The sequence below is a fragment of the Dendrobates tinctorius genome, unplaced genomic scaffold (assembly GCF_039654945.1).
Source record: "Dendrobates tinctorius isolate UK_male_01 unplaced genomic scaffold, ASM3965494v1 ptg000049l, whole genome shotgun sequence".
NCBI classification, from domain to species: domain Eukaryota; kingdom Metazoa; phylum Chordata; class Amphibia; order Anura; family Dendrobatidae; genus Dendrobates; species Dendrobates tinctorius.
In genome coordinates, this window is record NW_027361717.1 from 13,665,159 (window position 1) to 13,680,776 (window position 15,618).

Here is a 15,618-nt window from a genome sequence, read left to right on the forward strand (position 1 = left end):
GGCTTGAAAAAATGCGTTCACATTAGTCAGATTAGGATCATCAGGTTTCAAAGAAAACGCCCAATCCTGGGGATCGCCACGCAGCAAAGAGATGACAATTTTAATCTGCTGCGCGGAGCTCCCTGACGAGTTAGGCTTCAAGGCAAAAAATAATTTACAATTATTTTTGAAATTCAAAAATTTAGACCGATCCCCAAAAAATACATCAGGTGTTGGAATCTTTGGTTCAGCAGCATGTGGATGAGCAAGGTAGGCGGAAATTCCCCGCACTTCCGCAGCGAGCTGCTCCACGCGATCAGACAATTGCTTTATCTCCATAGAGAGAGAAAAAAAAAAAATTCCCCCTACGGCCTCAGAAATAAAGAGGGAAAAAATATACACTTTTTTTTTTTACAATCTTTTCCTGCTACTGAGTACCCTAGGATCTGCGGTATGGCGGGTGATTCTGTTATGAACGAGTCACCGTAGGAGGCAGACACAAAAATAGAAGCTAAGTCCAGAAAACCGGAGAAGTTGGCAACTATCAGATTGCAGACCCCTGAACCTATCAACACAACTAGCATTAGCCGTGGGGGGTTCCCACGGTGCCCTAGACCCCTCGATCACAGCCGGAGAACTGCCTAGCCTAAAGACAAAAAAGGAAATCTAAACTGCCCCAGAGCAGACCCCAAAGTAAAAGGCAGCCCCCAACATATACACTGTGTTCCAAATTATTATGCAAATTGGATTTAAGTGTCATAAAGATGTAATTTTTTGTTTTTCAAATAAACTCATAGATAGTATTGTGTATCAGGACTCTTTGGATCACTGAAATCAATCTCAAATGCCTGTGATAATTAGTTTACCAGGTGAGCCCAATTAAAGGAAAACTACTTAAGAATGATGTTCCACATTATTAAGCAAGGCACAGGTTTCAAGGAATTTAGGAAAGAAAAAGGATCTCTCTGCTGCTGAAAAGCATCAAATAGTGCAATGCCTTGGTCAAGAGATGAAAACATTAGATATTTCCCAAAAATTTAAACGTGATCATCATACTGTTAAGAGATTTGTGGTTGATTCTGAGCACAGACATGTTTGTGCTGATAAAGGCAGAATGAGGAAGGTTTCTGCCAGGCAGGTTCATCGGATTAAGAGAGCGGCTGCTAAAAAGCCATTACAAACCAGCAAACAGATATTTAAAGCTGCTAGTGCCTCTGGAGTCCCTCGAACCTCAAGGTGTAGGATCCTTCAAAGGCTTGCTGTGGTGCATAAACCTACTATTCAGCCACCCCTAAACAGTGTTCACAAGCAGAAATGGTTGCAGTGGGCCCAGACATACATGAAGACTAATTTTCATACAGTCTTGTTTACTTATGAGTGTCGAGCAACCCTGGATGGTCCAGATGGATGGAGTAGTGGATGGTTGGTGGATGGCCACCATGTCCCAACAAGGCTGCGACATCAGCAAGGAGGTGGAAGAGTCATGTTTTGGGCCGGAATCATGGGGAAACACCTGGTAGGGCTCTTCTCTTTAAGGCTCCTGAAGGTGTGAAAATGACCTCTGCAAAGTATATAGAGTTTCTGACTGACAGCTGTCTTCCATGGTATAAGAAGCAGAAATGTGCCTTCAGGAGCAAAATCTTTTTCATGCATGACAATGCACCATCTCATGCTGCAAAGAATACCTCTGAGTCATTGGCTGCTATGGGCATAAAAGGAGATAAACTCATGGTGCAGCCACCATCTTCCCCTGACCTCAACCCTATAGAGAACCTTTGGAGTATCATCAAGCAAAAGATCTATGAGGGTGGGAAGCAGTTCACATCAAAACAGCAGCTCTGGGAGACTATTCTGACTCCATGTAAAGAAATACAAGCAGAAACTCTCCAAAAACTTCCAAGTTCAATGGATGCAAGAATTGTGAAGGTGATATCAAAGCAGGGTTCCTATGTTAACATATAACTTGGCCTGTTAGGGAGTTAAATAGCTTTTTTATTTAGTGAATGTGACCTCCTAATGCTGCAAATGAGCATTTTCAGTTCTTTAAAACATATCAAATGTTTAGAAATTCTACTGTGCCTAATAATTTGGAACAGTGCAATTTGAGTTTTTATTCATTTTGGAGATTATACTGTTATCATTGGGAGGTTTCTTCAATAAAATTCGATGTATAATCTAACAGGTGATGACTTTTATTAGACTGACTGTCATTTGTACCGACTATTTAGGAAAATCATAGAAAAATATCATTTGCATAATAATTTGGAACACAGTGTAATGACGGTGAAGCAAGATGAAAAAACACTCACACAGATAGAAAGATAGGCTGAGCAAACAATGGGGCCCAAACTAACTAAACAGGACAGGAAAGGACGGTTGCTGTCTGCAATCTGCAAAAACCCTACGAAAGACATAAGCCAACAGGCTGAAATGGAAAAAGGCCCTGAAGCAGCTAGGCTTCAAAAACTAAATCAGCACTCAGGTATTTTCTGAAGACAGAGCTAAAGGAATTCAGCTCACCCCAGCAGGGAATGGCAGAAATCCAGCAAAACAAAGACAAAGAACAAATGCAAAAGGCAGAGCAGAAAACTTAGCTTTTAGAAGAGCAGGAATTCAGACTGGTATCCAAGGATCCCACAGAGAAATCACCCGCAGGGCAGAAGGGCGTCGACGGCCTTATATCCAGTCAGTAACTCCACTCAGCCAGTCATCATCATTAGTCTCAGATGTTTGATAACAGGCTCACTACCTTTCTTAACCAGCAGAGGGAGTTCATCGGGCCTGAGTGATGAAGGGGAAAATGAACTCACAACAGACCTCTATCTCTATGTTGTAAAATCATAAAATGGCGCTGCTTGGTCGGTCCCCAGCTTTTATACTAACTTTGATGGTCCCCATTTATAAGCTGCAGACTGCCACTGGCCACAGAATGTGGTCGAGATCAAGGTCAACCATTTCTGTTTTGAAATTCATAATTTCTTCTTATGTCCTACACCAGCCAGCAACCCACACATCACAAGCCAATGTACCACTGTGACTCACATTTAATGGGATTGTTTTATATTGTTTTCCAAACTTTGCCCTATATATACTCAGCTATATGCTCTGCATGGTTTAATTAAAGCAAAAGGATATCAATGTATATCAGGCATACTTATGCAAAAAGAACATTTTTGTCATATGTTTGGCTACTGAAGCCTATAGGTTTGATAGACAAACATTGGGAGATGTTCTCACCGTATGCACCAGATGTTCACTCTAGATATGTTGAAGATTTTTCTGTTAATACAAAAAATAGCTACACAATAAAATATAAATAAGAATAGTTAGATAATTGTTTATAGGATTTGACAATTTCATACTGGCTACCTGGATACCAGAACTGATGAAAAAATAGGTTCACATTTTGATAAAGGTTATAAACAGTTAAAGGAAGGTAGTCCTAATGGGTAATATTCCATGGTAATTGATCTAATTCTCAAGTATTGTCTTATATGTAGAAGGACAGTATTCCTTGTAGAGATATTCTGCTAATGTGTTGCTACCAGGTACCATACTTATTTTTTCTTTATTCATGAAGTTCCAGAGATGCAAAGCAAAGGAGTCATTGAAAGTTGACAATCTGTTCCATATTTGAAAATACTTTCTCCATGCTGGGTAAGGAATAGGGTAAAAGCGCTTGGGATTGAAGAAAGTTATGTTTCCACTCATGACATCTTCAGTATCGATAAATTTTGGTATTTCACAGAACTTCTTTAAAACTTCAGTAAAGAGATGCGGCCCTTGATTTCCCCATATTGTGCTATCATAATTCTTAACAAAGTCCACCATACATGTCTGGGTGAAAATATGATGAGAAGAAAACCCAAAAATACCATTACTAGAGAATTGAGAAGATTGTGCAGCCAAGAAATCCTTAATGGGAATGGTTCGTATTGAGATAACGTCGGTATCCAAATAAATGCCACCATGCTTCCAGATGAGAGCTAACCTGCAGGCATCAGAGCTGACGTGGGTCCAGTATGACTGTTTCCGTGGATCAATCTGAGAATAAAATTGAAAATGTAACTGAATGCCATAATATTATTTTAATAATTATTTTGCTATGATGCAAATTGTAAAAAAAGTTTCTTTAGTTTTACAGACAAGTCCAGGATTTAATGATGGCTGTCAAAATTGGTTGATTACTAAATATATGGCAAGTAACTAAATCGGTATGGTTAATCAGATATATAGATGGAGGCTTGATTTCCTTCTCTGCCTATTATATATAATGTCTTCTCCTACAAGCTAAATCAGTCATGTTGTCAAGTAAGTAAATTCCTGTCTGCATTGTCATAACAATGGTGGTCCGAGTGTGTGTGACTACAACTGGGCTCAGAGGTTAAGGGGTTCAATAAGGATCCCTAGATGAGTGCCATATTAAACTGTATCTGCATCCTCATGGACATGATAACGTTGAAATTTAATATGGGTGGATCGATTATTAGGACTTTGGTCCATGTACCCTGTTAGTAGTCATCTGGCTGATGGACGGTAAGCTTAGAAATCTCTTACCTTTGGGGATCCCATGCACAGCTTTTGATTAGTTGAGCTGTTGCAACATTGTCCATGCAATATACAACAATACTGACATTGCACTATACCGGTCAATAAAGCGATGCCTTGGGGATACTGGAAGATAAAAGATTTGTAAGTCTTCCATCCAGATGCTTGAGACTAATGACCTGGCCAATGGAACGCAAATCGAGCTGCTCATCTCTAGTTGAAAGCTAAAACAGAGATCTCTTTTCCCAAACACTTACTCTGATGAGCCACTAGCTGCTGGAAGTTGGGACTATTAATTGCGCTACTTGCACCAGGCAATAGACTGCAGGGAGAAGAAAGAAGACCCAGACACCATTTTTCAGAGCAGGTTTATGGGAGAATTAGCTTGGACAGGAGCAGATTCAATAGGGAAATTTACAAATAGAAACATTACTATTGTTTGAGGTCCTAAAGTGGTAAAGTATTGTGCAGAGGCACAGAGACTGACCTATTCTTTTCTGGGGACGAAATGAGGCAATTATTAATTTTGTAAAGGTAAAGAAGATGGCATTATTCTTCCATGGAAGCACAAATGTAATCTTAATTATTGAGTACAGGCACAATCAGTGTATGAAAGCACAAAGGGGGCAATAATACTGTGTAAGAGGTCAGAAACGATGTCTTTACTGTGTGGAGGCAAAAATAAGTAAATTGCTATGGTGTAGAGAGAGACCATAAGAGGGAACGTTAGTTTGTTTAAAGGGAGACTGTCATATGGAAAATGGTTATCGCAACTGCAGGCAGGATGTTATAGAGCAGGAGAAATTGACTGGACAGATTGATATATAATTCTGTTCAGCGCCTTCTTCTCTGTCCGATATGGTCCACAGATCAAATAGAATGTACAGGTTCCTTTTAAAGAAGCCCTCCTCCTCCCATCAAAGCTTTTATCCTCTTAATATATTGCAAGTATCATATTATACAGCACTGTGTACTTACATTTTCTCACTTTGCCTTTCTACCCAGCTAATTCTTCTCTTTCTCTGCTTTATGTAAAAACAGGAATTCTCTTGTCCCTGCAGAAAACATTCCTCTCTTCAACTCCTGACCCAGCTGCTCCCGCCTTCCCCTGTTATTGAATTTTGCAGTGACTGATGAGTCATACAGGGAAAATTTATCTCCTGTTTCTGCATAGAGCTCAGATGAATTGAGCTAGTTACTTTTTAATCAAGTGATGTCTAAGTACACAGTGTAAGTACACAGTGCTATATAATATGATGACAGCAATATACAGTATGAAGAGGATAAAAATTGTGATTGGAGGAGGAGGGTTTCTTTAAGTACAGAGGGGCACTAATTGTTAGGGACGGAGGAATGCACTAAATATAAAATAATAGAAAGTGCGTTCGCTGCCCGGGGTCCACCATGCAGAGGTGTTAAACTGCTGCTATATAATGGCAGACGCACAATATGGTGGTATATCGCACACGGGTTGAACGTCACCCGGTGTGCACTGGGCGTACTCTGTTATATTCACAGAGTCGCCTTAAGGCATAAACATAAATGCCGAGCCTGTTGACCTCACAGGTCTCAGCGGTGTGCACGCACGGTATATGGTCACAGGACTCAGGCCCAAGACACAGGGTTGGTGTCTGTCTAGACGTACCGTGCGTGCGGCGTCGCTACCACGGACGCCCACAAGTGCTGCTGACCACAGCGTGGCAACTGACTCAGCCGCTATACGACAATGCCCAGGAGGGCCGCACTGTCGAACACTAGCTGTGAGGAGATGAGCACTGTGGCTTGTAGCATGCCACTGACTGGCGCTGACTCTAAGGCTAAGTCCCTATCCACACACGTAATATCAGAGGGAGGGGATCTTAATGAGTCATTCACTGGTTCATGCATCCATCATCATTCACACAGTAGCAATTAGAGACTACACTAGCGCATGGCCGAACGACCATGCAGACCTTTTATAGCTGTGCGGGACCTTCCAGATCTCTGGGATGGACCAATCAGATCAGGAAAAGGACCTGAGCACGTGACTCCCGATCTCCAATGGGAGATCGTCTCGTGAGCATGCCCAGTAGCGTGACGAGAGGACTTAGCCACTGGAGTGGCTTGCTGCAGGGCAGCCTGCACTGCTATTGCTGACCCAGAGGTGGCAGCAACAACCAGTCCTACAGAGCTGGTCTAAGCAGAGCACCTGTGATGCCGAGATTGCTGTGCAGGCTCCTGAGCGGTCGGAGAAGAATGGGAGACCGAAGGATGCAAGGCTCTGGATTCCAGCTGTGCAGCTGCAGGAACCTGATGCCTAACATTACCCCCCCTCCTAGGGCCCTTTCCCCTCTGAGCCTTGGCACGCTCAAAAGCCGCGATCAGGAGTGTGGCGTGGATGTTCTCCACTGGCTCCCAGGTCCGGGCCTCCGGACCATGACCCTTCCAGTCCACCAAATAAAATTTTTTGCCCCGCATAATCCTGCGTCCCACAATGGCATTGACCTCAAACTCATCCGAGGACAGGTCTGATGTCCCGGCAGATGACTTGGAAAACCGAGCCATGTGAACAGGCTTGAGAAGGGACATGTGGAAGACGTCAGAGATGGCCAAGTGTGGTGGAAGAGCCAGACGGTAGACCACTGAGCTGATGCGCTCGAGGACCTAGAAGGGACCAATGTATCGCAGAGCGAACTTGGAGGACTCGGCCCGCAGCTTGATATTACGCTCAGAGAGCCACACCAAGTCACCAGGGGCAAAAGTTGGAGCGGGGCGCCGATATGTGTCGGCTGACACTCTCATTCTCTCTTTAGAGGCTCGAATAGCATCCTGGGTGCGATCCCAAATGTCGCAAGCCTCCACTGCCCAGTCTGCCACCCTGGAATCAGTGGAAGATGCTGGCATCGGAACAGGGATGCGCGGATGCTGGCTGTAGCTGAGAAGGAACGGCATCTGACCAGTGGAATCAGCCACTGCGCTATTCAGGGCAAATTCAGCCCATGGTAGTAAGGATGCCCAGTCATCCTGCCTGGCAGAGACAAAATGTCGCAGGTATGTGACCAGAGTTTGATTGGCTCTCTCAACCAACCCATTCGTCTCGGGATGATATGCGGAGGACAAATTGAGCTCAATACTGAGTAGACTGCAGAGAACCCTCCAAAATCGAGACGCAAACTGGGGACCTCGGTCACTGACTATTTTGTCTGGCATACCGTGCAAACGAAATACGTGCTTTATGAACAGTGCGGAGAGACCACGAGCGGAAGGCAGCCGTGCGAGTGGCCTCAGATGCACCATTTTAGAGAAATGATCGGTGACCACCCAGATGACCGTGCTGCCACCAGATTTGGGCAGGCCAACCACAAAGTCCATGCTGACCATCTCCCAGGGTCTGTCTGCCACCAGCAAGGGATACAGTAACCCAGCCGGCCTCTGCCTAGAGGACCTGTTCCGAGCACAAGAGACGCATGCTTGAATGTACTCTTTAGTGTCCCGAGCCATGTGTGGCCACCAATAAGACCTTGTCAGGAGTTCTGTGGTGCGCTTAATGCCAAAGTGACCACCCACCCTGGACGCGTGTGCCCACGCGAGGACCTACGGCTGCAGGCGAGGAGGGACAAAGGTCTTGCTCGGCGGAACTGCCTCAAGAGCGACCAGAGCCACGGTCCTCAGGCTCTCTGTGGGGACAATTAACCGAGGCTCAGCCTCCTCTTCCTCCTCTTAGACCACCGAGCGAGAAAGAGCATCCGCACAGACGTTCTTCTCCCCAGACAGGTAATGCAAGGTCGCAACAAGAAAACACAAAATAACAAATTTGAAAAAATACTCTGCAGTAAAAACATGACAGTAATCAGCAAGTGCTGTATAACAAATACAGGGTATTTAGTCGATATGTTTTTTGCAAAAAATATATACCAAGCTGCTTCACCATGTCACGGTAACCCTTCACGGAGCAGTCCCTATCTAATGTATTTAAAACCTGAACATCTGAACAGTGTCTAAAATGAACAGGATTCGGACAGGCGCTTCTTTGTATGGGCTTGTGGTGCAGGACAGCTCATTTATGTGCATGTTACACAGGAGAGGGGTGGGGTTTGCAAAAAACATATCGACTAAATAGCCTGTATTTGTTATACAGCACTTGCTGATTACTGTCATGTTTTTACTGCAGTGTATTTTTTCAAATTTGTTATATTGTGTTTTCTTGTTGTGTCTCAGCCATTGGGTGGTGTGAGCATTGTCTTACCGACTTGTTCACACTTGTGCATGTTGCATATGTTTTTAATCCATTTTTTCCATGCTCAGCATGGTTTGGGAGACTCCACCCCTCTCCTGTTTAACATACTAAGAAGCGCCTGTCCGAATCCTGTTCATTTCAGACACTGTTCAGATGTTCAGGTTTTAAATACATTAGATAGGGACTGCTTCGTGAAGGGTTACCGTGACGTGGTGAAGCAGCTTGGTATATATTTTTTGCAAAAAACATATCGACTAAATACCCTGTATTTGTTATACAGCACTTGCTGATTACTGTCATGTTTTTACTGCAGAGTATTTTTTCAAATTTGTTAATTTGTGTTTTCTTGTTGTGTCTCAGCCATTGGGTGGTGTGAGCATTGTCTTACCGACTTGTTCACGCTTGTACATGTTACATATGTTTTTAATCAGGTAATGCAAGGTGAAGCGAAAGCTGGAGAAGAAGAGCGACCACCTAGCTTGACGAGAGTTCAAGCGCTTGGCCGTTTGCAAATAGACCAGGTTTTTATGGTCAGTGTACACCTGGAAGGGAAACCGGGCTCCCTCCAGGAGATGTCTCCACTCAGAAAAGGCCAATTTCATGGCCAGCAATTCCCTGTTCCTGATGGAGTAGTTTCTTTCCACCAGTGAGAAGGTCTTTGAGAAGAAGAAGCAGGGATGCTTCCGACCTTCTGGAAAAGGACTGCTCCTGCACCAACGGACGAGGCATCTACCTCTAGGATAAAGGGTTTATCCACATCGGGATGGTGGAGGATGGGAGCGCCAGCAAAATGGGTTTTCAGGGACGAAAAGGCCGTGGAGACCTGCTCTGACCAAACCTTTGGATTGGCTCCTTTCTTAGTGAGAGCGACCAAAGGAGCTACCAGTGTGGAGAAGTGGGGAATGAATTTGCGGTAATAGTTAATGAACCCCAAAAAGCGCTGCACCGCTTTTAGAGAATGGGGCTCCTGCCAGTCCATTACCGCTTGCAATTTGGAAGGATCCATAGCCAACCCCTGGGCCAAGATGATATAGCCCAGGAACGGCAAGGACTCCTGCTCAAACTGGCACTTCTCCAGCTTGGCGAAGAGAGAATTCGCCCACAAACGGTCGAAGACCTTGCAGACGTCTCTCCGGTGAGAGGTCAAATCTGGAGAAAAGATGAGAATGTCATCCAGATAGACCACCACCGAAGTGGAAAGAATATCATGAAGACGTCATTTACGAAGTCCTGGAAGACAGCAGGCGCATTACAGAGGCCTAAGGGCCTGACCAGGTACTCATAGTGGCCATCCCTGGTATTAAAGGCTGTCTTCCACTCGTCTCCTTTGCGTATGCGGATCAGGCTGTATGCCCCCCCCCGTAGATCTAATTTCGTAAAGATCCGGGCCCCTCGCAACCTGTCCAACAACTCAGAGATCAAACGAAGAGGGTATTTGTTTTTTACGGTAATGGCGATGAGACCTCTGTAGTCAATGCAGGGGCGCAACTCCCCACTCTTCTTCTGCACGAAGAAGAACCCTGCACCAGCAGGCATCACCGATTTTCTGATAAACCCTCTTGCCAGGTTCTCCCGGATATATTGTGACATGGCCTCTGTCTCCGAGAGAGATAGAGGGTACACGCGGCCTCTAGGAGGCTCCGCGCCTGGCAATAGGTCTATCGGGCAATCGTAAGGATGGTGCGGCGGAAGTGTCTCCGCTGATTTTTTGGAGAAGACGTCCACGTACTGCCGGTAGTGTCCAGGGAGTGCGGAAAGATCCGTGGGCACCTCTGTGGTTGCTACTTGAACACTGCCCCTCATGCACCTTCCCTCAAAGTCCTTGCTCCAACCCAGTATGCTCCCTGAAGACCAATCTATATGAGGGGAATGGTAATGGAGCCACGGAAGTCTGAGAAGCACGTGGTCGATGCCATCTGGCAAAATGAACAGAGACAACGTCTTGTGGTGAGAAGGTGAGATTGAGAAACCAAGAGGTGCTGTCTGGGATGGTAAAGGCACACCGTCTACCACCCTGATGGTCAAGGGATGAGGCAGTAGTACCAGCGGAATAGCGTGCTTTTGGGAAAAGGATGAGGACATGAAGTTTCCTTCTGCCCCGGAGTCCACCGTGACCTCTACCTCCCAGGTGGAAGCACCGCTATCTAATGTCCCTCGGAATGCTTGTTTTGGGGAAAAGGTTTTCATATTAGTTAAACCACCACCTACGACCACTGGACGTGATCGTTTTTTCGACCGTAGAGGACACGTGCTAGCCGAGTGACCAAACTGCCGACACTGGTAACAGCGTGCGAAGCTTCGCGCTGGACGTGGCTTGGGGCCGGCGCGAGGCACCTCCATAGGTTCAGAAGGTGTAAGCTCCTGAGCGGGAAGTCTTAGTGGCTCGAAGGTGGGAGCCAAATTAACCCTTTGTCTGGATTGCGCACGTTCCAGCCCGCGCTCCGTAAACCGGAGATCAATGCGGGTGGAGATGGCAATCAACTCCTCCAAACTTGTGGGGACCTCTCTGGTTGCTAGAGCATCTTTGACATGCTCCGCGAACCCTCACCAAAACACCGGGATGAGTGCTTTATCAGGCCACTTCAGTTCGGAAGCCAATGTCCAGAATCGGACGGCATAATGGCTGACCAAGAGAGACCCCTGTGTTAGGGCCAATGATTGGAGAGGTGTCGTGCGTGATCCGTGGTCCCAAAAAGATCTGCTTCAGAGCCGTGAGGAACTGAGCAGCTCCCTGAACCACGGGGTCATCACGCTCCCACAATGGCGCAGCCCACTCTAAGCCCTGCCTGATAGGAGAGAAACAATAAACCCCACCTTTGCCCGCTCTGTGGGAAATCGTGTGGCCAGTAACTTCAGCTGGATAGAGCACTGGCTCACGAAACCTCTGCAGGCGGTGCTGTCACCGGAAAATTTATCGAGCAACGGGAGGCAGGTTATTGTCGGCATAGGCCTGGATGTGGACACGCGTGGGACAGCCTCTGCGACTGCCTGAGCAGCAGCCACTGTAGCATTCGCAGCTGAGGTGGAGCTCTCAATAGCCGCCAACCTGCTCTCCAGCTGCCGATTGTACCGCTGTAGCTGCTGCAGGTCCGCCATTACCAGCCAGACCCTGGCACTAGTGTAATGTTAGGGACGGCAGAGCGCACTAAATATAAAATAATAGAAAGTGTGTTCGCTTCCCTGGGTCCACTGTGCAGTGGTGTTAAACTGCTGCTATATAATGGCAGACGCACAATATGGCGGTATATCGCACACGGGTTGAACGTCACCCGGTGTGCACTGGACGTACTCTGTTATATTCACAGAGTCGCCTTAAGGCATAAACATAAATGCCGAGCCTGTTGACCTCACAGGTCTCAGCGGTGTGCACGCACGGTATATGGTCACAGGACTCGGGCCCAAGACACAGGGTCGGTGTCTGTCTAGACCTACCGTGCATGTGGCGTCACTGCCGCGGACGCCCACAAGTGCTGCTGACCGCAGCGCGGCAACTGACTCAGCCGCTAAACAACAATGCCCAGGAGGGGCGCACTGTCGGACGCTAGCTCTGTGGAGATGAGCACTGTGGCTTGTAGCATGCCACTGACTGGCGCTGACTCTAAGGCTAAGTCCCTATCCACACACGTAATATCAGAGGAAGGGGATCTTAATGAGTCATTCACAGGTTCATGCATCCATCATCATTCACACAGTAGCAATTAGAGACTACACTAGCACATGACCGAGCGGCCATGCCGACCTTTTATAGCTGTGCGGGACCTTCCAGATCTCTGGAATGGACCAATCAGATCAGGAGAAGGACCTGAGCATGTGACTCCCGATCTCCAATGGGAGATCGTCTCGTGAGCATGCTCAGTAGCGTGAAGAGAGAACTTAGCCACTGGAGTGGCTTGCTGCAGGGCAGCCTGCACTGCTATTGTTGACCCAGAGGTGGCAGCAACAACCAGTCCTACAGAGCTGGTCTGAGCAGAGCGCCTGTGATGCTGAGATTGCTGTGCAGGCTCCGAGTTCTTGGAGAAGAATGGGAGACCGCAGGATGCAAGGCTCTGGATTCCCACTGTGCAGCTGCAGGAACCCGATGCCTAACACTAATGCTGTTTGGAGGCATCTAGGGGTCTTATAATTAAGTGTAGTCATAAAAACAGGATTTTTACAGTTTTCAAGCATATGGAATCCCTATTATTCTAGCGTGGCACAGACGGGGCACTATCACTGTGTGGAAGCACAAAGGTAATGCCCATACTATGTAAAAGTACAGAGGGGGAACTGTGGACAGATAGGGTACTGTTATATTGGTGACAAAAAGGGGCACTGTAAGGATATGTTTACACGCTTCTATTTTGCTGCCTTTTTATTGCTGTGTCTTTGTTGTCTCTTGTGCATGTTGATAAAGTTTAGTGGCCCCAAAAAAACAAGATTTAACTTCCTTAGATTTTTGCATGAAAACACAGCAAAAGCGATACCTGCATCTTCAGCTGCATTTTGCTAAAAATTGCTGAAAGAAGTGACATGTCACTATTATCAAAAACACAGCACATAAGACTTTGCTGGTACTGTAAAGTGCAGCTTAAAATTTGCATAAAAACACAGCAAATGAAATGCAATGTGTGAACATAGCCTCACTGCTAGGAACAGTACTCCTTTTCTTTTGCATACATTACTGAGAGGGATACCTCTCTGGCACTCTAGTTTGTGGGGGAAAAAGTGGCAAGTAGAGTTGAGCGACTTTTGGTTTTTTAGGGTCGCGTTTTGTTTCGTGAAACCCGACTTTTCCAAAAGTCGGGTCGAGCAAGATCGTCCGATTATAGGGAAAAGTCGGGGTCGTCCCGAAACACGAAACCCAATGTAAGTCAATGGGGAATAAAAGTCGGCAGTGAGAGGAGGACAGGAAACACACCAACAGTGCCCATTTGAATGCCAAAAGCATCAATTCTTCTTACTTAAGCTTGTCAACCTTAATTAACTTCATAATACAAGTTACGCACTGAAAAATGGGGGTTATTTGGCTACAGACTGTGGGGGGGAGGGCTGGCTCCAGGTTTTCATGTGCCCTGGGCGAAAGAGCGCCCCTTTAACACATACCACAACTCATCATGCTCCGATACGGCAGAGAAATAGCGGTATAGTACAATGAAAAATACCTCACTTTTTACATCTCATGACGAGGTCCATCTATTTCTCCATACAGAATCATTGGTCCCATATAATGTTTGAAACAGTATATGATGAGCTCCACATAATGCTACAGTATATGTTGGTCCCCATGGATGAAGCTCCACTGTCTTATGGGCCCAAATAATGCTCCAAACATAATGGGCCCATTTCTAATGCTCTAGTGTATAATGGGCCCTGTAAATGCTGCTCCAGTGTCTGATGTCCACCTTTGGAATGTTTCAGTGTATGGTGGGCCCCATCTATCATTCTCCAGAGTATATTGCTCCCCAAAAATTGCTGTCCCAACATTGAAAACAATCAAATAAGTCTCCTCGCTAGGGAATCCCTGTACTTGTCTGGACTCCTCGTCGTCCCCATCTTCCATCTCACTGCACAGTATTTCAACTTTGCAAGTGCTGTGATCCTGGGCAAGCAGGGGGGCCCACTCGTTGGCGACGGCACTGGCACAGGGCCCCTGATAGTACGGTGGTGTGTCTGATGGCGGGTGGGCCGAACCTGCACTTTCATCTGCAGCTTCCTCTTTGTCACCGTGTAAGAAGGAACTGTATATGGGAAGGGTAACCTGAGTTTCATCAGGGTCAGATTCAGGTCGTGTAGCGTGCGAGGGGAATGTAGTGGTCTGGGTCAATGTACCAGCAGATTCATCGAGCAGTGGCTGGGCATCAGTGCACTTGTGTCGCCCCCAGGAGTACGGTCGCCACAGTGGCATTACCTTCTTCCTAGGGAGTGCGATGTCATGCTTGGGAGCAACGAAGGATCTCTCTAGCAGGTTAACTGATTGGGCGGCGTTATTCCCACGAGTCATGACCCTCCAAACAGCATTCATGAAGGCAAAGTGTTTGTTTTACGTGGGCAGTATGGTTGCAAAGCTGAACCTTAAAGGAATGTCCAGAAGGGCACCACCAGGAGTGGAGCCTACGGTTAAATTCGACTCCACCAGGGAAACCTCAACCATGCCAGCTACAGAACAGATGCACACATTGCAAGCTTAATTCCGTTAACGAACGAGACTCCGTCATGCCCCGCGGTCCGAGTCCGGCTTACTAGAGGGACACGTGAGGCTCTGGCACATGAGATTGACCAATAACTGGTGTGTCATGCCCTTATATGTCCGTGGCTGCATGTGCGCTACACTGAAAAGGCCAGAGTTTGTCGCTTACAGGTGCAGATAACCCGCTGAACAACGTTAGTGATGGGGATCACTGATTACAATTATTACCCGCGAATAGAGTTGAGCGATACCGTCCGATACTTCAAAGTATCGTATCGGATGGTATCGGCCGATCTTTAAAAAAAGTATCGGTATCGCCGATTCCGATACCGGAAGTCCCATTCAAGTCTATGGGACTTCCGGTATCGGAATAAGAAAAACCCTTTCCTGCCCTTGTACAGCCTCTCTGGGGTCTGTACGGGCCTTTCGGGGGGCTGTGCCGGCCTGCCAGGGGGTCTGTGCAGGCTCCGGTGGTCTGTGCCGGCCTGCCGGTGGTCTGTGCAGGCTCCGGGGGGCTGTGCCGGCCTGCCGGGGGGCTGTGCCGGCCTGCCGGGGGGCTGTGCAGGCTCCGGGGGGCTGTGCCGGCCTGCCGGGGGGCTGTGCCGGCCTGCCGGTGGTCTGTGCAGGCTCCGGGGGTCTGTGCAGGCATCGTCCGATGGGACTACAAGTCCCATCGGGCGATGCCTGCTACCATGACAGTGATTGACAC

General features: G+C 46.9%; 1 protein-coding gene across 1 annotated transcript in view; it reads right to left on the minus strand.

The window, feature by feature from the left end:
* Positions 1-3,055: 3,055 nt before the first annotated feature.
* The window catches only part of LOC141091122 (alpha-1,4-N-acetylglucosaminyltransferase-like), a 61,303-nt gene continuing 48,740 nt past the window's right edge, over positions 3,056-15,618 (minus strand). Inside the window, exon 2 of the mRNA XM_073576512.1 lies at positions 3,056-4,023. Coding sequence (XP_073432613.1) covers positions 3,451-4,023 — 573 coding nt within the window. The 3' untranslated portion in view covers positions 3,056-3,450. The remainder of the gene's footprint in view (positions 4,024-15,618) is intronic.